The 25,820-nt window shown below is 36.4% G+C and overlaps 1 protein-coding gene and 1 pseudogene across 1 annotated transcript in view; one reads left to right on the top strand and one right to left on the bottom strand.

Moving 5' to 3' along the window:
• Window positions 1–25,820, bottom strand: part of DNAH11 (dynein axonemal heavy chain 11) — a 270,126-nt gene that overhangs the window by 159,927 nt on the left and 84,379 nt on the right. The window contains 5 exon segments of the mRNA XM_025046892.1: window positions 4,157–4,273; window positions 6,793–6,938; window positions 7,058–7,214; window positions 11,587–11,747; window positions 13,583–13,714. Of these exon segments, the coding sequence (XP_024902660.1) occupies window positions 4,157–4,273; window positions 6,793–6,938; window positions 7,058–7,214; window positions 11,587–11,747; window positions 13,583–13,714 (713 nt within the window).
• On the top strand, window positions 10,135–10,706 carry LOC102878483 (annotated as a pseudogene).

The raw sequence follows: 25,820 nt of genomic DNA, 5'->3' as shown, positions 1-25,820 counted from the left end.
GGGAGAAGTGTGGGTGTAGTGTTTGCTGATTTCCATGGAATAAATACTTCCAGCATGGCTGATGTCTATCTAGCAACACAAAACATGGAGCTGGGGAGAGCCGCATGGCAGCACGCCACCACACCGGCATACCAGACATAGATAATCTCATTGCATAAATATTCAGAAAAGACATTACCTAGACAATACTCAGTTTTGAGTATTTATCACCTTTGTTTTTAATACAATTTATTTAATCAAAAGTTTATATAATTTAGTGGCCGTACTTAACAACCCGCCTCACAAAATCCATGAAAATTTAACTGTCAGCTCCGACAAGCTGTCTCTAGTACGTCACTGCCTGAGGCCAGCTTACACAGACTTCTGAGATGAAAATTTATAAAAACATAGCTTTCAAATCCCCTTTCTTTTAGAGGGGCATGTCCAAAAGTCCTCCCCAAAGACAACTGCTAGCAACGGCAACACTTGAAAAAGTTCTACTCAACTTAAGTGCAAAAGAGGAGTCAGAATAAATAAGTAAATGAGCTCATTATTTTAGACTTCATAAAGTGTACATTCTAAATATTTATCCACCTGTTTTTGTAAATATAATTTGTCTGCTTCAGGCATATCTCATTTTTCATCCTAAATATTACCCAGAGTCTCTCTGGATCTATGTTATTGAATACATACTTCTATCTCAGCTGGCCTCACATTTTTTCCCACATTTTTTACTCTTTAGCACATGACAGAAGAAGTCAAGATGAAGAGTAAATACGAGACAAGGCTAGCAAATTCACTTAATTGGTACTTGCATTAATATTGACAACTAATACTTACTGAGCACTTTCTTCCTGCCATATAGGATACTAAAAGCTTTTCATGCTCTCTCACTTAATTCTCACAAGTCAAGGAGGTGGCTACTCTTATCTGTATTTTACAGAGGTGCAGACTAAGGTTCTGAGAAGTTCAATCACATGCCCTAGGCCACATGGTGGGTAAGTGGTAGAATCATGATATTCTTAAGGCTCATGCATACTGCCTCCACTCATGAATATTATTTCCGTCATCCAAACTGGCCTTCAAACTTTGCTGTTTGAAGTACCAGCACCCCAACATAAATGATGCTGTACTTAATTAAACCAAATTTATGAAAACTTTACAAAACAATTTCAAATTTTAAGACCCAAATGATAACATGAATGAGATGAATTTGGGTTACAAATGCAAAAAATTTTGTAAAGATGTATAGTTTTCAAATGAAAATATTCTATAATTATTCCATTTATTTCTAGAATAGTTATTCTCTAGAATTTTGTTCCAAGAAAAATAGACAAAATAAAATTGCTATGCTAGAAAAAGCTACTCTATGAGGAAAAGAAAATATTCAATAAAGGATGCTAGAATAATTGACTATTAGGGAAAAGATTCTGTTTAAATGCTCATTTCATATTACCTACCAAAATAAGTCCTTAACAGATGAAGCACATTCAAAAAGTAACACCATAAAAATCAGAAGAAAATACACACAAAATATGGTTAAATATATAGACGGATGGACAAGCAAATTTCAAGCTTAAAACAATTGAAAGAAATCACACTGAAAAATACAGAGGTTCTTACATTACATGTGAAGCAATATTTTATTTTGAAGGCAGAGTGCCAATGAAGATACATATTGTGAACACTCAAGAATTCCTATAAAATAAAACTGATAAGCCTTTAGCTCATCAAGGATGCAAAGAGTGAGAAGACATACATTTCTCATATCAGACATGGACTTCAGGACATCGCTACAGACACTAAGGGAATATTATGGACAAATTAATGCCAATAAATTCAACAATCTAGATAACATGGAGAAATTCCTTAAAATATGCAAATTATCAAAAGAAATTTAAAAAGAAATTAAAAATCTGAGTGACCCCATATCTATTAAAGAAACTGACTTTAGTACTAAAAAGACTCTCACAAAGAAAAATCTAGGCCCGGATGGCATCACTAATTAAATCTATCGAATATTTAAGGGGCAGATAATACCAGTCCTACACAAATTCTTAATAAAATAGAGAAGAAGAGAACATTGGCCAACCTATTTCATGAAGTCATCATTACCCTGATGCCAAAACCAGATGAAGATATTATAAGAAAAGACACTACAGACCAACATCCCTCATGGCACAGATGTACAAATCCTTAACAAAATAATAGCATATTGAATCCATCAATACCTATAAAAATGATATCTCCTAAACAAGTGAAGTTTATCCCAGGAATGCAATATTGAATTGCTTAGCATTTGAATTGCTTAGCATTTGAACTGTTTAGCATTTGAAAAATCAATATAGTTCAGTACATTAACAGAAAAAAGGAGAAAATCTATATGAAAACTATAAAACTTCTAGAACATATTTGAAAATTTTTGCAACCTGAGGCAAATCAGACATTCTTAAACTAGGGTATGAAAAAAAACATAAAACCAATTCATAAATTGTATTTCATCAAATTTAGAACTTCTATCTTTGATAGACACCATTAAGAAAATAAAAATGCAAGCCATAAATTGAGAGAAAAACATTTGCAAGATATGTATTTAATAAAGGATATTATGGGAATGGCCAGTAAGTTACATGAAAAGATGTTCAACATCATTAGCCATCATGGAAATGCAAACTAAACCCATAAAGATATATCTATTAGATTGGCTAAAACTAAAAAGACTGACGATACCACATTTTGACAATGCAGAGCAAGTGGAATTCTTATGCATTGATGGTGAAGGTGTAAAACGATACAATCATCTTGGAAACCATATTGGCAAATTCTAATAAAGTCAAATATACATTTGCCATGTGATTTAGCAATTCAATTCATACATATTTACTCAAAAGAAAACATATGTTTGCACAAAGATCGTACATGACTGTTCACAGCAGCTTTACTCATAATAGCACCAAACTGGAAACAACCTAAATGTCCATCAACTGGTGAATGGACAAACAAATCGTATGTGCATACAACAGAATACCAATCAACAACAAAGAAAATGAACTACTGATACGCTCTAACTTGGAAAAATCCCCAAATCATAACGTTCAAGGAAAGAAAAACAACACAAATGAGTACGTACATACGGTTTCATTTACGTGAACTCTAGGAAAGACAAATTTAACCTAAAGTCATAGAAAGCACATCAAGGGAATGGTGGATTAACTTCAAAACGGCACAGAGGAACTCCCAAGGGTGTCAGAAATATTTCATATCTTGATTGTCGTAGTGCTTCCACCAACTACACACTTCAATGGGTGTATTTTATTGTATGAAACTATACCTGAACAACGTTGATTTAAAATACGAGGTAAACATAACCGATTCAAATGTAATAGCACAGGTTCTCTGCCAGACTGCTAATAAGTGTAAATATGACTACAATATTTTTGGAAAGCAGGTCATCAATAAGTATTTTAATCATTCACCAAGTAATTCTACATGTAGGAATCTATTCTAGGTAATAATCTGAAATAAGAATAACTCTTCATGTGGAGAGATGTTTATGGCCTACTATTTTATGATCATAAAAAACTGAAAAGAAAAACACTAATCCTACATGTCAGACAATTGGGAATGGTTAAGAAAATTATGAACAAGCCATGCGAGAGACTATTTTGGAGCAACATAAAATGGCATTTCCAAAGAATATTCAATAATGATAAACTACTTATGTCAAAACATTAAATAAGAACTAAATAAAAACCATGCCTAACCTACTGCCTTAACTCCATAAAATATGAACTATAAAAGAGACTAGAAAAAAATATAACAATCATTATTTCTGGGTGGCGAAGCTGTAATTTTATCTGCATTCTTTTCTATATTTTCCAAATATTCTATAATTTGTGAAAATTATGTTTATAATAAAAATATCATTACAAAAGAGTCAGTATTAAATGTTCAAATGTACCATGTGATGTTCAAGTAATGATTTTGATTCTGGTTTCCTATTTCAAAAGAGTCAATTTATCATGGTGAAAGTTTTCTCCATAAAGCAACCCCAAAGAATCAGGGCTTTTCCACAGGAATCCTCAAGTAAAAAACGAATGAACATTTAACAGTGCAAACCAGCAACGTTAGGTGGCATGAGTGCTCCAGATGCTAAACCGCAAAGCATCACACTTGCCTGAAAAGAGCTTTGAGATTTTCCGGTAATTCTGTTCGACCAGCATATCCTGGGTTCATGGTTATAAATATTCCCACTGATGGCTTCAGTGTGATAGCTTCCCCAAGAAATACAAATCTACCAGAAAAAGAATGTTGATAAAATTAAATGTGTTCTTTGAATATAAATGCACATCGACAAATGCAAACCACTGCCAAATGCAAACGTTATTAGGAAGCTGTTTATTCTGTGTAATTTTCTTTAAAATTCATAATCACACATATCTTGAATATGTTTTGAAGCACATTTATTAAAAATGCACTCCCTTCCCCAGAGGAATTACAAATATAGGAAGATTTACTTTATATTTTAGCACAGCCATTGGGTGCATGTAAAAATGAGGACTTGATGACTTTAATAGTTAATACAAGGTGATGCTATTTTTGCCTTCGACAAGGGCTGCAATTTCTTTAATGAGATACTGCACAGAAAGAGATTGCCCAGGCTAAGAGGTGAAAGGGACTCCTTGTTCAGTCTTTATTTTCTCTATTTGCTTGTCCTTCTCCCTCCCTTTCCTCCTCCCATTTATTCAACAAATACCCATTGACAACCACAGAGAAGCAGACTCTGGTTATGACAGCTAGCTCTGGAGTTAGAATGAGCATTCTGAGACCAGCTGTATCACTTTAGGCATGTCCCAGTTCCCTCATCTAATTTTTTTAAAAAATGGGATAATGGTTATCACCCACCTTATTGGATCATATGAGGATTAAGAGAGTTTAGGTATATACAGGCCTAAGAGTACAATGTCTAGAACATGGTAAATACTCAGCAGATGTCAGCTATGATTATTGCTATTATCATGTGAAGGCATTGGAGAAGTAGTGAAAGATTTCAAGGAAGATTTGCAAGGGCCCAATTAGGCTATTGATGGTCAGGGCAACAGAATGGTAAAGGGCTGCAGGAGCCAAACTGAAGGATAAGTAGAAAGAAACTTTCAAGTGGGGCAAATGAGACAAAGGATAAGGCTTTCTTCTGTTGTTGAGACAGGGGAGAGCTGAAGCAGTTAAGGAGTTGGGCCTATACCACAGAACAGGGAGGGAAAAGAGACAGCCACATTTTTTAGGACTAAAGCTTCTTGGGTATTAGATAAGGAAGAGAAGGTAGATTTAGTATAGTCAAGGTAAGAATGGAGAAATCTTCATTCCTAGAACATAAGGGAGACAGAAAGAGAGGAGGTTATTGCAGCAGTAACTGACTCTTCCACTGCAGAAAGCAGGGATAACCGAAAGCCAAAGGTACAGCCAGCAAGATGCTGCAAGGCTCTGTAGCTGAGGCATGGTCTCATCTCTTAAATCCTCGAGTGTAAAGAGAATTTAATAAAACTCATGGAATCATGAAGGAGCCTAGCGTTAGAGCAGGGACAGGTGAGAGAGCAGCCGTCCAGTCCTAGGAAACTGGTATCCCAGAGCCATGAGAGCTTTTCTAGAAGGTGGAAATATGCACCTGTATCTGTAATAACCGGCAAATTCTACAATAGGTTCAGTTTCAAGGGGCTAGATAATCTTTTTATGATGAGAAGATCAAAATGTTCCTAGCTGAGCAAAATATCCTAGTAAATGGGGGATAAATGGGTAGGCCAGATAAATGAGGTTGCACTGTATACCTGAAATATTAAAAGAAGATTACAATTGTGTACTATAACGCTTATTTCTCAAATTATACCACCAAACTCTGTCATGTTTTATCTTTTGGAGTATGTCATTGTGTTGGAAAGTGGTTAGGTTCTGGATATACTCGGGAAGTTTTTGGACCAAGTAACCGGAAGAATGTGAGGATATAATCTACTGTGATGAGACAACTAATAAAGCAAGTGCTGGTAGAAAGTCAAGAATTTTGATTTTGGATATGAGAGACATCGAGTGGAGCCTTGAGATGTCCTAATGGTGTTGTCTAAATATCGGAGAAGGGAGGGAGGCCTGGGCAGCTCGTAGCCAGCAGCACACAGATGGTATTGAAGGCCATGTGACTGGTCAAATCACCAAGAGAACAAATATAAAGAGAGAAAGAAGAAATCTAAAAATTGAAGACTGTGACATTAAAAATTGATAGATCAGGAAATGACATTAAAAAATAGCTAACGCTGATATGGTGCCCGCTGTGTGTCAAGCGATTGTCAAAGGGCTTGACATTGAATCATTAATCTCTAAGGGAGGTGCTATACTTTCCCCATTTATAGATGAGAAGAAACCAGCAAAGAACAGCCCTGAGGGTGGGGAAAAATCGGGAAGGTGTGGTGCCCTAGAACTCATGTGAAAAAAAGTGAGTCACACAGAAGGGAGGGATCAACTGTGCCAGATGCTGCCAGAAGGTCAAGTAAGATCAAGAGTGAGAATTGATGACCATATTTACCATTGTAAACGGTGTTTATTTTTTGTTATTAAAATAATATATCTTTGTTGTTATTCAACACTTAAAACCACTAATAAAGAATGGGAGGTTATTCAAAATAACTATTCAAAATTAACCAGTCTCTGTTATTTTATCCATTTCATGAGACAAGGAGAGGCAGCAAAAACTGTGAAGGTGAAGTTTACTGCATTATCCTCTGCTCCTCTTTCTTTTTGTAGCAATAAGAAAAGCCACATGTCACTCACCTCTTTTTTCTGTTTCTGATGGCATCATGTATCATCTTCACTTGTACTGCCACCACTGATAGAACTTCCACAGAAATTCGATTGAACTCATCAAAGCAGCCCCAAGCTCCTGTCTGCACTAATCCTTTATAGATATTTCCTATGGACTAAATGATGGGGTGAAGCATTAAGAATTTAACAGGAGAGGGTTTGAAACGATATTATTTTGAATCCTTCCAAATCATGAATAACCTTGTTAGTATACATCATTGTATAACCAACTTACTTTGTAGTCCATTTGCTCTGAACAGTTGAATACATAAACCATCATGCCAAGGGCACGCCCAAGGTCTTTGGTGGTTTCAGTTTTCCCTGTACCAGCTGGGCCAGCTGGAGCCCCGCTCATGGTTAGGTGAAGTGATTGAGTGAGAGTAATGTAACACCTTTAAGCAATAGAAAACACAAATATTATAGTCTAATATGAGATTTCTAGAAAACATTAAGGGCAACCCAATTTTTTTTTTTTAAGTTTCAAAAGTCAAGGTCTAGAATGTCGTAGCACAAAATATTGATATACCTCTGGTTTGTTCACGGTAATAAATGTCTGAATAATAATTGATATCAAATTTATTTTTAGGTTGGTTGTCTAATGATAATAGAGAAAAATGTATTGCTTTATCTGTCTTATCTCATTTCCTAAGAGCCGTGTATTTGAATACAAATAACACCTGATTTGCAATATACTGAATTGCCGATATGCTAGCTAAAGATACTATAACTATGGCAGACGACATCTCGAATCACTGTTTATAAAAGAAAAACACAAGGGAAATCTCGGATGATGAATGAATTAAACATTGACTTCATTAAACTGCTACTTAGTGAACACACTGAAATGAGAATGTAAATACATACATACATAGTCTGCAAATAATATGTAGCTATTTCAAAGTACAAAGCAAATATGCGGACACAATTTTATTAAACTGTATGTTAGGAATTCATTTTGAATGTGTTGCTACATGCATTTAGATTATGATAGTACTTATTTTTGCAGGAAAGATTCAGTGGTTCTTAGACTGAGAAAAGTTATGCAATGACACAATTTAATATTTGCAAAAGAAAAAAAACAAATAGCAAGTACCTTACATGGGGTTTCTGCTGACTTAGAAATTATTTTTGTCTTAGTACAGACAGCAGATCTAGTGGAAAGATATATACATAGAATTCATAAGTATGGAGACTAGTGTCTAATTTGCCAATAATCAAATATTAATCTCAAATAAGTTTTTTTGACATCAACGTTTTATTTCCTCCATAAAATGAGGTTTCTTGTAGGGATATGTTAAGAAAGCCCAAGGTAAATGCCTTAAAAGATTCAAAATATTATGCAGATAGAAGCAATTAGTTTTGAAAATGCAAAGTGTTTCTATATTTATGGCCATTGCATGTTTAAGCGCACCTTACAATAAATACGAAGTGGAAAGACCCCTGGACTAGGAATCACAACTCTTTATGGAGTAGAGACTACCCTCTAATAGTCTTTTCTGGTGGTTCCAAATTTTGAGTGGACATATGGCCACCTTTATGCTGCAGACTACATTCCCTACCACTGCCCTCCAGCCAGGAGTAACCAAGCTTCAACCAATGTACTATGTGCTGCAATGATGTTTGCAAATCTAGGAAAACTCCTTTGAGATGTTTTCCCCTCTCCTGCTGGCTGAAACACACGTGGAAGCCATGTTTAGCATGTTGGATGCCTGCCAGCTTATACTGCCTGGAAACACTCCCTTCTGGACTGTTAGAAAAGTAAGACATCAGCTTCTGTGTTATTGAAGCCATTATATTTTGGGTCTCTGTAATAGCAGCTGGCCTGCACCCTCCTCGCCAATCCACCAGTGTTCCAGCTCAAGTCTCTCAGTGACAACTTGGTTGACAACCTAAGTCTCTGAACTTGCCCACATCCGTAAGAAGGAGACATTATCTGCTCCGTCTGCCACACAAAGGAAAGATCAGCATCAAACGAGACATAATGAAAGTGTTTGAAAGTCACCATTGTGTTAATGTAAACAATTAGGAAACAATCCATAGAATGAAAGGCAAAAGAAATGTACATGATGTGAACGTCTTATAACCATCACACTATCAAAAGGAACATTCACCTTTATCTTCTAAATAAACCACGGAGTGATTTTTTAATTAAAAAGTTAATAAGCTATTAGTCCTCACATGTTGATAAACTTTAAAGTGCCTCTTACCCTTCTGTCCTATACCCTGTGTCGCCCCTTCCCTCTTTTCTATTTACAACAGCACACATACAGTAGACTCTTATCATCTGCATTTTTGACTATTCTCAAGCAATTTTGTTGTTACAAATTTTAATTTCTCACACCAAAAGCAGTCCATAAATTACATAATTAAGATAGTGAGCATTAACTTTTAGTTAGAGGCACATTAAAGAGAACGGAGTTAGAGAAACAATTACAGAAGCTGCACAATTTATCGACGATGAAATCATGAGCAGATTAATGGGTTAAGAACAATCACAAAGCCAGTGTGAGCATCCTGCCAGCCCTCCGGGACCACCCTCATGAGCAACCCGGCTTTGTAGACTTATATTTGAGACTTGTCTATACTTTTCTCCCCAAATAAATTGCACAGTATAGTGATATTGGAAAATGGGGAACACTTCTATAATCTCAAGGTGTAATTTTCTTCCATGAATGCCCAGGATTAAATGTGCTTTCTTTCACCGAGAAATTCAGCAGAAGTTAAATACCAACAAAGGATTTCACATCAGTATGACACATCCTTACCTCTATAACGTTCTGACCATGTGTATATATTTATTTGGAGTCAAGTGGCAATGAGATTTTAATAGCCACCCTGGCTCCCTTGACAGACCTGAACCACACTGGTTTCCTGTCTATCCCTTGAACTGGTCAAGATCCTTCTCACTTTAGAAACTTTGTACTTGTCTCTGCCTGCAACTTTCTGCGCCAGGATGTCTGCATAGCAGGTGCATTGTTATTATTTAGGTCTTACCTCAAAAGTCCTCTCAATCTACAATAGTAGCCTCTCCCTTTGATACACTGTCTAACATATCGGCCTTTTTTATTTCTGTCATAACATATATTACCACCTAAAATAAAATTGTTTATCGTTCTTCTTCACTTCACATGCCACACTCAACTAGAAAGTAGCCTGAGAGCAGAAATCCTGCCTGTTTAACACTGGAACAGTACTTAGAATGGTGCTTCCTAAGTATCTGCTAAACAGTACTTAGCATGGTGCTTCCTAAGTATCTGCTAATTTAATGCATCTATGTTCACCCTCTTTTCTTCCTTTCACTGTTTATACTCCTGCAAAAATGAATTTGATGACACTGGTACATAGGTGCGGACCGGCGTGTCCTTGCACTTAGCAAGACGACTGGTTTGTGAGCGTATAAAAATGGGTGATGTTGAGAAGGGCAAGAAAATTTTTGTTCAAAAGTGTGTCCAGTGCTATACTGTGGAAGAGGGAGGAAAGCACAAGACTGGGCCAAATCTCCATAGTCTGTTTGGGTGAAAGACAGGTCAGGCCCCTGGATTTTCTTACACGGATGCCAACAAGAACAAAGGCATCACCTGGGGAGAGGAGATGCTGATGGAGTATTTGGAGAATCCCAAGAAGTACATCCCTGGAACAAAAATGATCTTTGCTGGCATTAAGAAGTCTGGAGAAAGGGCAGACTTGATAGCTTATCTCAAAAAAAAAGCTACCAAGGAACAATAGTTGGCCACTGCCTTATTTATTACAAAACAGAAATGTCTCATGACTTTCTTTTATGTGTACCATATTTAAATTGATCTCATACACCAGAATTCAGATCATGAATGGCTGATAGAACATTTCTTTAGGGCAGTCCTGATTTAAATAAGATTGGCTTGTGGCTAAATGAATATGATCAGTTTTTTGAACTTTGATGGTGATTTAGGTTCCGTGAGTGCTATCCCAGTTTTCCCCTTTGAAAGCTGTGATTGGACATAATTAGTAATATTTTGGACATAATTAGTAATAGTTTTTCATAGAAATGGTGAATGCCATCTGAAAACCTGTAGGAGATTGGTTTTACATTTAGATTTATGTAACTGGTTATATTAATATGTTTAAATGCTGAGGATATCCCTTAGCTGTCTCATGGAACAGCAAGACTTGGTTGTGTTTCAAGTTGTGTTCATTGGCCTGTTAAAAAGGAAAGGGCTGAAGATAAGGTGGCAATGTCCACCTTATCTTTTTGGTCCTAACTATGCCAATTTAATTAAATTCCCTGTATCTAAACTGTTGCTTTTTTACTTAAAGGCATTTTAGTGTGGTTTATGTACATTATCAAATAAAGAGTATTTAACACTTAAAAAAGTGAATTTGAACATATGCCAATTTTTATTTTCACACTTCCATAAAAGGATTCAGTGGGGGAGGTGATTACAAATCCTGATATCAGAATATTAGCCATAGATAACCAGAGAGAACAGACTAAGTGATCAAACATGCTGGCCTGAACCATATTAATCTGACCATGATTTCGTGATTTGCGTATTGTACAATGTCCAAAATTCTGCTTCTCTAATTTGGTTCTCTTTCATTTGTTTCTAACTAAAATCAACGTTCACTATATTACTTAATTAGTTCATTTACATACTGCTTTCATATGGTTTTCCAATTTGTTCATCATTTTCCCTCATTCCTTTCTTTCCAATCTCATGCATCTTTACCCGTGCTGGGGGACTTTTTTGGCTTGTTTTTCCCATCTAACTCAAGTCTCATTGTTACCTGTCAGTTAGAGGAGTGATCACTAGTCGAGGACTGTTTCCTAAGTATTCATAGAAGTACTGAAACTGGGCATCGCAAATATTGACAAAGCAGTGTTTCTGGGTGTCCTCCCACCGATGACGGAGTTGAGACAGCCAAGCAAAAGCTTGGGGACTGACAACCTAAAAACATCAGATGATCATCACACACAGGACACATAATTTTGAGGCAACAGGCTTAATCTATTAATCTAATCAACTCTATTAGTTCACATTTTAGTTCTAAATATCTCACAAAAAGGAAATCTTTTACGTGCTACTGCAGACTGTAATTGCATGTAGACAGCTGAATACTTTATAAAAAAATGTATGTAATTAAAATCTTCATTTTAAGAAGGCTTTTACTGTAAAATATCAGTTTATTTAAGCAATGTTTTTCCCTTTTAATGAATCACCCCAAGTGATTTGATCACTTTTGTAACCTTATACTTATATCATTGAAATCAGATGAAAAAACACACTATGAAAATGGTATACTCCATAATTTCTGAATGTCAAAGTAAATATACTTTCAACAAAGTCAATTCTAAAACCAGCCTGCTGTTAGTACAGATTTCCCACTTCATTTTTTTATTAAATCAAATAAGTTTTTTTTGTTGTTGTTGCTATTCTTTCCTATCTTATTCAATTCTATCCATTCTTCCAATTTGAAAAAATAATTCCAGTCTCTTTAAGATACACATAATCCTAGAATTTCTTGGGAATTACTTGAAATTACCAAAATTATTGTCTACTAATTTGTCTGATGTCTACATGTCTCAATATTGCATATTTATGTGTATCAGACAATTGGAGATTAGACAAAGTATCTATTTTAGTAAAAAATAAAGGACATATTTTAATCATAATTTATCCTACTACAAGCAAGTCACCACTGAGAAAACATAATAAAATATGTAAGAAGGTACAAGGTCACATTCAAAGAGTAGTTATCAGTGGTTCATTATCAAAATGAGAATACATGGTAAGTGGTGTTTTGCAAAAATCAGTTTTGAATTAGCAATTAAAGAACATTATTCACTAATGGTCCTGGACTTGGATCAAGAAGTAGTTTCAAGTTTATGGCTTACACAAAGAAGCATTTGGTGCACTTTGTACAGCAGAGAATTAAAATTCACTTTGATTATAATAACTTGAGAAAAAACTAGAAAAAACTAGAAAAAACAACAAAAAACATTTCACAATACATATGTGCATTCAAATTGTGAAAGGAATTGTCTTGTTTTAGTACCACCATCCCCCCAAAACAACGGGGACTTGGAGGAAGTAGGTGATGGGCATGCTATATCAACGCTGGGCAGTAGACAAGCATACCTGACATTTGTAAGCAGGAATATATTTTGGAAAAGGTGTTAGAAAATTCTTGTTTCACATGAAACACTGCCAGTATCTAAGAGACTCATGGACTTTTTAATAGGATTAGGAAAGAGGTTATTAATACATTGAAAGGATTAGAAAATCACTTCTTTAAAGAAAGTTACTTACCCTTGAAAGGAAAAGAGGTGACCAACATTTCTTTCTTCAAAAGGAAAATAACCAGAGGCACACAGAGATTGTTTAAATGACATAAATGTTATTGCTATTGCCTGGGTAAGCCACAGAGGTGATAACCACTGGCCAATGAACCAAGATGATTAGGTGCAGAGAAGCCAGAAGACAGAGAAATAAACATAGTTACTTCTCATGGTTCTTCCATCCTGGGTTAATTTTTTTGAATGATCTGGATTAGAGGTTCCTGACTTGGCAAACTCTTTGGGATATCACTTGAGAAAACTCTTATGAGGATAATATTTCAGATAACCCAAATCAAACTCACCCCAAGTAATTTCTCAAGACTAATTAAAATACACACACACACACACACACACACACAAAACTTACTTTCTTAGACATACTCCTGATGATAAACACCACTTTCAGGAAACAACAAAAAATACATGAAATCTTTACAAACTTGCCTTCTGAGAAATAAGTTTTGCAACCACATCTCTGGCATGGACATCTATGGTACAAATTGTCATGATCTTCTGCCTATCTCCAGGTAGAAGTTCTCCCAGCAAAAGTGCAATCAGTGTATTCAACTGAGAAATCTAGAAGGAATTTTTTAAAAGAAGGTAAGAATTACAAATAAAGAATCTAACAGCCCAATAGTGTTCATATTTGAAAAGAGCCCTTCGGTTTACAAAATAATTTCTAATGTTATCTCGGATGGCTCTCAAACAACCCTGAGGGGAGGAAATGGAAGGAGGGATGTTATTAATTTAAATAATATATATATTATCACCCGCTCTGAGCTGGGACTCAGAGAAGACAGGTGAACCTGTGAATAATGACAAAGCCAGAGGTGGAAAGAAGCAAGGTTTTCTGGCTGCACTGAACTGACTCTTTATCCTAATGATGATCCAGCCGTCCACTTTGCTGGAATAGAAATGACTACAAATTGTAAAAGGCTAAATTGAGCTAACTTCTGTAAAAGTGTAGAAAGAGCTAAATATCAAGTGTTTTATTATTTGTTTTTGGTTTTGTGGCGGGGGAGAGAGGAGAGGGTGGATTATGGCATAGGAGATAGTGATGATTACCGAGAAGATAATTAAAATGTGGAGCTGAAGACTATCTCACTTTTTAAAAAATTTTATTATTAGTTTTGACTATACAGTACATTGATTAAACATTTATATAGTTTATAAACGATCCCCTTAATTGCTCTCTCTCCTCTGGCTCTCCACCTAGCCATTACATTAATGCTAACTCATTCCCTATGTCCTGCTCCCCATCCCTGTGACCCTCTATCACTATTAATTTGTACTTCTTTAACCTTTCACCCCATTCTCCCAGTCCCCCAACCCTCCACCCCTCTAGTCATCACCAGATTTGTGAGTCTGTTTTTGTGAGTCTGTTTTTGATTAGTTCGTTCTTTTTGTTCCTTAGATTCTGCATATAAGTGAAATCATATGGTATTCATCTTTCTGTCTGACATGTCACTCAGTATAATAATCTTTAGGTCCATCCATGTTGTTGCAAATGGTAGGATTTCATTTTTTTAATGGCTGAGTAATATTCCATTGTATATATGAACCATAACTTCTTTATCCAATTGTCTGTCGATGGGCACTTAGGTTGCTTCCATATCCTGGCTACTGTAAATTGTGCTGTCATGAACACAGGGATGCACAGATCTTCACGAATTATTGTTTTGGTTTTCTTTCATCCCACTTAATTCTTCTTAACTCATGACCCCATTCTAATTTAGATCCATCGATTTCTTAGATCAATATTTTTCAAACCATTGGTCTTTTTTCTTAAAATGTAAAGGAATGGAATGGGATGGCATGGAATAAAATGGAACAGAAAATGCTGCATTACAGTAGTAAGGGTATGTATTGTTTTGTGAAACTTTATTTCAGTTTCAGACTTTTGAGTGTTTACATGTATATGTAAACCTGATCTGATATAAAATATTTTTTTATTATTAATTGTGTTCAGAAAGGTTTGAAAGATACTCTCTTAGGTGGTCATTTTGTTAGCATACTTACTTACATAAAACAGTCCTGCCTTACTCCAGGCTTATTGGCAAAAAGAAAAAAAAAAAAGGTGTTTTATTCCAGGGTAGCATATTGTAAAACAATACTGTCCCCTTTTTAGTTCTGCAAAAGACAGTCAATTAAAAAATGTTACAAGCTCTTGAGAGAGTTGGTAATAAGTGAAGATGACATATCACCCACCAGAGGCTCTCAAAACTTTATAGAACTACTGTCAAAAAACATGTTCCCTACAGTACTATTATCACATCTCAGAAAACTTCCGACACTTCAGACTTCGCTGAGACTGCTGTGCCGCTGAACTAGAGAAGATTATATAACAACAGCGAGAATGGAGAAGGCAGGCAGGAAGACGGTAACCATGACATTCAATGAGAATGTACAATGTGCCAGGCACTGACTAAACATACTGCCTATAATCCCATTTCATTTTCATAGCAATCTATTATCATCCTAATTTTGCAGAGGAGGAAATGAAGTCAGAGACATAGTAACCACATTTACCGATCAGGGGAAGGGGGAAGTCAAGCCCAGACAGCCTGAGCTCTTACAGGTCACATCACATGGATCCCCTGTACCAGATTCCACAAGACTGGCCCACCACCACCTTCAAGTGGGAGAAACTGCGGCTGGGCAAGAAGTATTCCAGGGAGACTTAAACACATTGGAAAGTTGGTTCAAAGGAATCAAAAATATGTACTTTAGACATTCAGAATATACTAAACCACCTTATAAGCATTCATCTACTTTTAATATCTTCCATCTATAAAATGTAGTTATACTGTTAAAGCAGAGGTGATCATTATTTCACCTATGTGATGTTCAGTGTTCATCATCCCCTAGGTTTTAGGTTCCACGAAGGCAAGGTCTGTGTCTGTCTTGTTCAGTGCTTTGTCTCCAGAGTGACTGAAGGACTAGCTATGAAATAGTAGGAGCTCAATGACTGTTTCCTGAAATAAAAGAATGTACCACATACATGTAAGTTTATCAATAAAATTTACATGGATGTTGGTTAGAAAAGAGGTGTTTGGCCTTGGATATTTTATCATGTGGGTCAAGACATCCAGTCTTTAGTCTTGTATCTTATGTCAGGACCAGTATTTGGTAAAAAAAAAAAAAAAAAAAAGAGTTAGTTGTTAGCAACAGTAATAATTCCTTATACCTTGTAAGAACATTGATAATTCTAAGTGCTTTTACATGCATTGTCTTATCTGAGCATCCCTTCAACCCGTGATTTCTCCATTATTGATTCATTTTTCACAAAACTTCAGTCAAGTGAAAGATGATTAAAAATACAGCTCATCAACATTTTCTGCACAGCATATATTGGGGATCTTATGTTGTTTTTCAGAATTAAACCTATCATAATAATGCTCTTTTGTAAGTAATAAAATTCTGTACCCACAAAAATAGTAGTTATAAAATGTGTCATTTGAGCAGTGGTATCAGGCAGCAATTACTATATGGGCATACTATAATTGCATACAAGTTTATGGTCCCTGACATGTAAAACATTCCTAGGAAGCTTTTAAAAACTGTATACTCTATCATGTAATCAGCACTTATGCTTGCCCTTGATCAAAGAAGTGTCACATGTCTTTCTACTGGATCCAGGATGTTTGCCTCAAGTCGACTACCTAACAAGCTCTCTGAAACTCAAGTGGCTACTTTCCTGGTCCACCTTGGCCTTCAGCCCACTCATGAGCACAAAGCCTTCCACAGCCTCCCACGACTCCTTTCCTACTTTGCATCACTTCAGCCGATATGTTCCCCCATCACAGCTGCTTCGACACCACAAAGACTGTTCCATCCGCCTGGAGTCCTTTCCCCTCTGATCTTTGTCTAGTTGGCTTCCTCTCATCATTCAAGTCTTAGTTCAAATTCACCTCCTCAGGCGGGCCTTTCCTAGCCCTCCTAATTACTACCCAATTATTTTACATATTCCTACCTTACTGTCTTTATGGTACTTACTAGTATCTGATCATACACTTATTTATTATCCTATTTACTGTTTGTCTCGTCCACTTGACTGTAAGCTCCAAGAAGCGAGGCCCTTATCTGTCTTATTCAGTACTACATTCCCATACCTAGCACAGTGGCCGGCATAAAGCTCAGTAAACACTCATGTGAATGAGGGAAGAAATGAACACACGAATGACAGCAACAGTACACCCAGAACAACATTTTGTTCTCTCATTCACACAAGACAAACGTGGTTATCGTTTGCAGGATGTACCGGTCAATGAGGAACGCAGACAAATAATTACAATTGCTTTTGCTAGGGAAAGTACAAAGTACACAGAAATAGGACCTTGCCTAATCTAGGGCTTGGAAAGACATTTTGGAGGAAAAGGTATTTATGCTAAGACTTCAAGAGTGAATATAATTTAGGCTGTAGAGAAAGTAGGGGTTGGTCACAGAGGGCGGCAGTATTTAAGCCACAGGAAGCAAGTGGCCTGTGTAAAGGCCCAGGATATAGCAGGTGGCCCTGTCTGGAAACTGAAAGAAGTCTAGAATGGTGAGAGGGAGAGGGAAAGGAAGACCAGGTACATAAGGATGCTGGAGGGGGAACACAGGGCTCAAACAGGCAGGGCTCAGCCAGCTTACTAGGAGTCTTGAGTTAGAGCCATAAGAAACAGAAACATTTAAGGGGCAAGAAGAGGAACAGGAGCAAGGAAAGAAATCTGAAGAATAGCCCAAGAAGTAGATGGAAAGTGTAATTCAAATAAACATGAATATAAAGGAACAGAGTATCTGAAGATGAAGGAAGTATTTTCTAACATTAAAAAAAAAGAATAGAAGCAGACTCCGTCAAGTGGTAGAAATGAGTCATGGAGAGAATAAGAAATGGAAAAAGGGAACAATCAAGTATAGGTACTTAGTTCAAAAAATTTGATATTAAAAGTGACAGAGATAGAGCAGAAAATGGAAGACATGGCTTCAAGGGACAATTTTTGATGGTTGTGTTGTTTTTAAGTAAGGAGAGAGACTTGTGAATGTTTAATCCCTGATGAGGATGAGTCAAAGTGAAAACCTGAAGATACAGTAGAAATGGTCGCCAGGGACATCCTGAGAGTCCAGAACAGAAGAGACCCAGAACAAATGGCTCCAGACAGTCAGAGACTGTCCTTCCATGTAACAAAAAGAAGGGGTGGAGGGTGGAACACCAATCCTGTCGGAATCGATCTGGTTCCTCTCTGACGGCACAAGCAGATAATAAGAGCTGACATGTACTGAGCACTAACTATCTAACAGGTATTGTGCACATGTGTTTGCATGTGTGTATGTGTGGCATGTGTGTATTCTAATTTAATCATCACAACTCTATGAGGAAGGTACTATTATTATCCCAACCTTACATATGAGAATATAAGGTAATTTGCCCAAGATCACACAGTTATAAATGGTGAAGCCAGATTTAGTTCATGATTCTAGGATTTTACTGTGGATTTTACAAACAACAGAAACAAAACTTTCCCGTGCGGATAACATATTCATTAACAGGACATCTTGACCAGGCAAGAGCTGACCTCTAATGATTTAGACAATTGGAGAGAAGTAACCAGGTATTCCCCACCTATGAATTCTCTTATTTAGATAAACATGGAAACACTTCCCAAGAAAGGAAATCTTCCCCATCACTGAGGTTGACATGATACACGTGTCTAAGATGCTGTGGTGTTCCCAAGGGCAGCCAGCTTTGCGTGGTGGGATGGTAATGAACTTGCCATGAAGGAAGGTGGCAGGCATAGAAAGTAACAGACTCAAGGTCAGAAGTGATATGCAGTGGTGGCTGATCCTCAACTTTTTCCTAAACCAGCTCCTATGCCAGTGTGGTATAAAGAGGCCACGCATGTGAAGTGAAAGAGCTATGTCCCTAAATACCACAGGTTTAAATGAGACAACACAGGAAGCACACTTCCCTTGCAGAAGCGGAAGCACTGCAGTTTCACCAGTATCGAGCATGGCCGATCTCCCAATCTAGGGACACCCGAGGCAGAGTGGGAAGCAGCTGGAAGGAGCTCCTCTGTAAAAATGTGGAGCTTGTAGTGTAACTAACTGCCATAGTATTTTGCGGGTCAGCTACCGAAATCCTCGATCCCTTTCCAACTGGACATTACACAGAAATAATCTTCTTTTTGTTTCAAAACAACAGAAGCAAGAATCTCTAATCCTGAAACCCACCAATGTTTCAACTTCAGCCAGATCAAAAATAAGAGATTTTCATTCTCATCAGCTAGAACAAAGGAAACTGCAGGAGACCAGGTTCCACACTTATCTGCACTTCTGGGGCATGTGTCATGGAATCTCGGTTTGGTACCTGCCTTTACCATGTTCACGTTCCATCTTTCCTTGAGTCCTACTGCTAAAAGTACCAGCACAATATTGAGCAGTGAATGTCAGAGACAGTGAGCATAATTACCTCATTCTTGACACTAATGGAAATGATTCTACTGCTTCACCATCAAGCATGATTTTCTCTGCAGGTTTCTGTATTCTTCAAGTTATAAAGTTTCCTTCAGATGCTTACATTAGAAAAGAAAAAGGTGTAAAATCAATAATCTAAGTTCCTACTCCAAGAAATGAAAAAAAAAAGGAGCAAATTAAACTCAAGGTAGAAGAAAGGAAATTAATCGAGATAAAGCAGAAATCAGTGAAATGTAAAACAAATAGAAAAAATCAAAGTCAAGAATAGTTCTTCAAAACCATAAATAAAATTGACAAACACCTGGAAAGCCTGACTGAGAAAGAAGGAAAGAAAGCACAAATCACCAACACCAGGAATGAAAGAATGTGACTCCAGATCCTCCAGATGTGCTAGGCTAATGTCAACTCAGTTTGCAAACTTAGATCAGGGGTGGGCAAATTTCTTTTGTAAAGAGCCAGACAGTAAATATTTCAGGCTTTGCAGGCTACCTGGCCTCTACTATGACCTCACTGAGCTGATGTAGTGTGAAAGTGGCTCAAGGCATAAGTACTGGGTCAGATTTTTCCAGAGGACTATAATTTGCCAGCACTGACTTAAATGAAATGGATAAATATCTTGAAAAATACAAATTTCCAAAACTGGCACAAGAAAAAGAAGACACAAATAAAGCTACATAAGCAGTATATATGTAAAATAAATCAATTTATAAGTTTAAGATGTTCCTCAAAGAAAATTCCAAGCCCAGATGGCAACACCAGTGTTTCCTATAATAAAGTCTTTCATAAAACAGTAATACTTTCCTATTCCTTTTAAGGAACATAACATTGATCTCCAAACCTGGCAAAGATATTATAGGTAAGGAAAAAAACAGACAAATGTCTCTTATGAACATAAATACAGAATTCCTTGACAAAATATTAGCAAATAGAATCCAACAAAAATATATACATATATAAAAGATAATACATCATAATCAAATGAAGTTTATTTCAGAAATGTAAAGTTGGCTTAGCATTAAAATACTCACCCCAGTGGTACTTCATAAGGTATATAAATGTGTAATCACCATGTACATCTGAAACTAATATAATACTGTATGTCAACTATACTTGAAAAATAAATTTAAAAAAAAATTCACCACAGTAACAGCAAACCACATGAACATCTTAACAGATTTGAAGAAGTTCAATGCGTCAGGATAAAAACTCTCAGTATGTAGTAATGAAAGGGACTTTTCTCTAAAAAAAGGCATCTATGAACACCTATAACTCTCATACTTAACAGTGAAACATTAAAAATTATTCTTCTCTAAGACTAGGACTAGGCAAGGATGTCCACTCTCATACTTCAACACTGTGCTGGAGGTCCCAGCTAATTCAGTAACCCAAGAAAATGAAATAAAAGACAAAAAAAAGAATGAAAGACAAGAAGTAAGACTCATTATCTACAGATGTTATGTTTATGTACATAGCCCTCTGAAACGATTAAAAAAAAACAACACCTATTATAACTAGTAAGCAAATTTGGCAAAGTCTCAAGTCATAAGGTGAATATTTTTTAAAAATCAATATATTTCTATATGCCATCCACAAACATTAGAAAAAATTTTAATTAATTAGTATATGTTTGAAGCATCAAAACATAAACTATCTAAAAATAAGTCTAGCAAGAAATGCACAGGACAACTACATTGAAAACTACAGAAAACATTGCTGAGGGAAATTAAAGAAGACCTATTATCAGAAGATATACCATGCTCTTGGATTATAAGAAACATCACTGTTGAGATATCCATCCTCCCAACATTTATGTTTACATTCAATGTCATCCCAGTTAAAATTTAATTAGGCTAAGATTAGGCTTTTTAAAATAAATAAACAAGGTGATAAAATTTATGTAGAAATGAAAAGAACATAGAATAACCTAAATAATTTTGAAAAAAAGGAAGTTAGAGGCTATATTTAACATGATTTCAGGCTTACTATAAAGCTGTAGTCATTAATACAGTGTAGATTTGGCATAAAGACAGAAAGATAAATAATGGAATAGGAGAGTCTGGAAATAGACCCGCATATATACAATCATTTCACTTTGGCCAAGGTGCCAAGTTAATTCAATGGAAAAAGAAAAAAATGTATGGATCATGGAAACCCCAAACTATAAAGCACCTAGAACACAGGAGAATTCATGACATTGAAACCGGCAAGAATTTCTTACACATGACAGAAAAATAATCACAAAAGGAGAATTTGATATACTATACCACATCAAAATTAAAACATTCGACTCACGAAATATACCATTAACAAAATGAAGAGTCTATTCATTTCCTGAAAAGGACTTATACCCAAAATAAAGAAATCCTACAACCCAAAGGACAAACATCCCAATTTTAAAAAAGCGAAATATTTGAACAGACACTTCACAACAGAAGTTATATGAATGCCAAAACCACATGAAAAGTTGTTCGACATCTTTAAACATTAGAGATAAGCAAATTAAAGCCACAAGGAGATACTATTTCACATCTACTAGAACGGCTGCAAATGTAAAGACTGACAACACCTCATACTGGCCAATATATGAGGCAATTAGAATTCTGTCACACTGTTGATGGGAATGGAACAGTGGAGACCTGTTTGGCACTTTAAGTACTTAAACATGTGCCTTGCCTATGATCCAGCAATTTCACTTTTAGGTATTTACCCAGGAGAAATGAAAATATGTGTCGACAAAGACTTGTACAAGAATGTTTCAAACAGCCTTAGAAATTATAGCCCCAAAGTGGAAACCCAAATGTCAGTTAACAGAATGGATAAAAAAAAAAAAAAGTGTAATAAATTTACACAATGGACTATAATGGAAAACCAAAATTTCGTTAAAAAAAAGGAAAAAAAAAAAAAAAAGTGTAAAAAATTTACACAGGACTATTAAGCAAAAAAAAAAAAAAAGTGAATTTCTAATATCTGCAACATGAAGACTCTCCAAAATATGTTTGATGAGAAATAGGAGGGTTTAAGATTTTACTCTACTTTCATGCTAAGTTAGCCTGCCAAAGATTTATGAATGCTGGCAGAAGACACAGGACTCCTGAGTCACAGATAAAAGATAGTTTATTAGTCACAGCAAAAGCATTGAGTAATATCAGAGTATCAGCATTCGCATCAGTCCCTGACCCCCGTCTTTCAAAAGATAACCTAAAAGAGGAATAAGTTGCTTGCACATACAGTGAGCTGTGTTACAGCAGACTTGCAGGGGTCCCCAACCCCTGGGCTGCAGATAAGTATTGTCAGTGGCCTGTTAGGAACTTGGATGCACAGCAGGAGGTGAGCTCTGGGCAAGCGAGCAAAGCTTCATCTGTATTTGCAGCCGCTCCTCAGCGTTAGCATCACCGCCTCAGCTCCACTTCAGATCACTGGGCATTAGATTCTCATAGGAGCGCTGGGCCCTGGTGCCAAAATGGTTGGGGACTGCTGTAGTAGAGGAACCCTGAGTTTAGGGAGCCCAAATATTTTGTAAGCATGCCTGACTTTTGCCCTGGAAGGAAATATTATCTCTATTATACTGGACAACAAGTCAACCTGCCCTTTGCTCTGGAGAGACACCATCTTTATCTTCCAGGGATGTCTGCTATATAAACATCCATGCGAAGACAGTCTAGAACAAAGGTAGTCAGTACCTCTGCTCAAAAGATGGACAAAATGTGAGACCCACAAAAAATTGACTCCCAATAGTGTTAAGTGAAAAATCTAGAGCAAAAAAGGATATGCCAATTTGTGAAACTGGCCAAGAAGTTTATTAAAACTTTATAAGGTGAGTAAAAAAATCTTTCTGTCTTTTTCTACACTATAGAACAGCTGATGCGACAGGGTGTTTATCTGTTCTTTAAATGTCTGAGAAACCACTGGAAAAGGGCTCTATTTAGGAATATGAATCTTTAACTATCTTGGTTATCATTTGAATTATTTCTGTGGTTACTCATCTGCTCAAGTTTTCCACTTCATTTTGAATCAACTTTAAAAACAGTATTCATAGAAAATCATCCATTTAGATTTTTAACTTAAAGCACAGGAAGTGTTATACAGCTTTTTAAAAATCTCTTTCTCCAATAAAATGCATAGAAGAAAACATAGGAACTAAACTCAAGGACCTTGGACTTAAAGAGGATTTTATGAATTTGACCTCAAAGGCAAGGGAAGTAAAAGCAAACATAAATGAATGGGACTACATCAAATTAAAAAGCTTCTGCTCAGCAAAAGAAACCATCAACAAGGTAAAGAGACAACCATCTGAATGGGAAAATATATTTGCAAGCAATGCCTCCAATAAGGGCCTAATATCCAAAATATAAAAAGAACTCATAGGACTCAATAACAACAAAAAAACAAACGATCCCGTCAAAGAATGGGCAGAAGACCTGAACAGATACTTCTCCCTAGAGGACATACAAATGGCCAACAAATACATGAAAAGATGCTCAACATCGCTAGCTATTAGGGAAATGGAAATCAAAACCACAATGAGATACTATCTCATACCTGTTAGAATATCTATAATCAACAGGACAAGAAATAACAAATGCTGGAGAGGATGAGGAGAAAAAGGAACCCTCATACACTGCTGGTGGGACTGCAAATTGGTATAGTCACTATGGAAAACAGCATGGAGGTTCCTCAAAAAAATTAAGAATTGATCTACCATATGATCCAGCAATCCCTCTACTGGGTATTTACCTCAAAGACTTGAAAACCCATATCCGAAAAGATATTTGCACATGGATGTTCATAGCAGCATTACTCACAGTAGCCAGGACATGGACGCAACCAAAGTGTCCTACGATAGATGACTGGCTAAAGAAGCTGTGGTACATATATACAATGAAATATTACTCAGCTGTAAGAAGAGATGAAACACTGCCATTCGTGACAACATGGATGGACCTTGAGATAATCATGCTAAGAAAAATAAGCCAGGCAGAAAAAGTAGAAAATCACATGATATCACTTATATGTGGGATATAAACCTAAAAGCAACAAATGAACAGGACAAACAGACAGAGACTCAGGGGTATGGACAATGGACTAGTGGTTACCAGAGGATAGAGGGTGGGGGAGGAGGGGAGAGGTAGATGGAGTAAAGGGGGTCAAATAAAGAGGGAGAGGGGGAGGGTGAAGAGGGTAAAGGGGATCAAATATATGGTAGCTGAAGGAAACTGGACTTTGGGTGGTAAACACACAATAGAATATACAGAGGTCAATTTATAATGTACACCTGAAAATTATATAATTGTATTAACCAATGTTACCCAATAAACTTAATTTAAAAAAATATCTCTTTCTCAGAGAGCTTATGTTTCCTTTACCTAACCTTTTATTTTTGCTTTGTCCTGTAAACTGCAAATCTTTGTTCATGTTATTGGTCTGTTCAAAGAACCAACTCTCAGGTTTTTGGATCAGACTGGACTCTAGTGGCATACACGGATAGCAAATCCATTTTTCCCTTATCCATCTGTCCGTTTTTTTGAGTTATTTCAGGATCTGTTCTGCTTATTATAGGGGTCGTTTCTAGAATAAGGGTTGGCGAACTGTAGACCATGAACCAAATCTGACTCACCGCCTGGTCTTATAAATAAAGTTTTATTAATAAAATTTTATATCCAGCCACACCCACTTCTTTAAAAATTGCCTGTGGCTCCTTTCCTACCACAACAACAAGACGACTAGTTGTGAGAGAGACTGTGTGATCCATAAAGACTAAAATCTTTACTATATAACCCTTTAGAGAAAACAGTAGCCAATACCTGCTCTACAGTCAAGACACAGTGATGGCAGAAGGCCTCAATAAATGTCTCACTTTGTTTATCAAGAATTCTTCAGGGCTTTATCCTAGGGACAACTCTCTTCCTTTTACATCTAGGCGGATGTTCAAATAAGGGACATGTCACAGATTTACTTTTTGTAGGTGGGGGAGGATGGACGGTTAATGAGAAAATTTTTATATTGCTAATCTTGAGTATTATTAAAAGTCCTCTGGGAAATGTCATAGCACACTAGCTATTCATTTTTTAAAGTCAAAAATGACTCCATCTTTTTTTATTATTATTATTTTCACACAGCTCAATAATAAAGGAAGAGTAGAAAAACTTTCTTATCAGAACTCAAGCTTCCAAGATACTTTTGCCAAGGAATCTTTAAATCTGATAAATTTGTTACATTTGACATATCTTCA

This window comes from Pteropus alecto, unplaced genomic scaffold, assembly GCF_000325575.1.
Source record: "Pteropus alecto unplaced genomic scaffold, ASM32557v1 scaffold21, whole genome shotgun sequence".
Taxonomy (NCBI): domain Eukaryota; kingdom Metazoa; phylum Chordata; class Mammalia; order Chiroptera; family Pteropodidae; genus Pteropus; species Pteropus alecto.
Note: the sequence above shows the minus strand (reverse complement) of the source record. Positions and strands in the feature narration are given on the sequence as shown.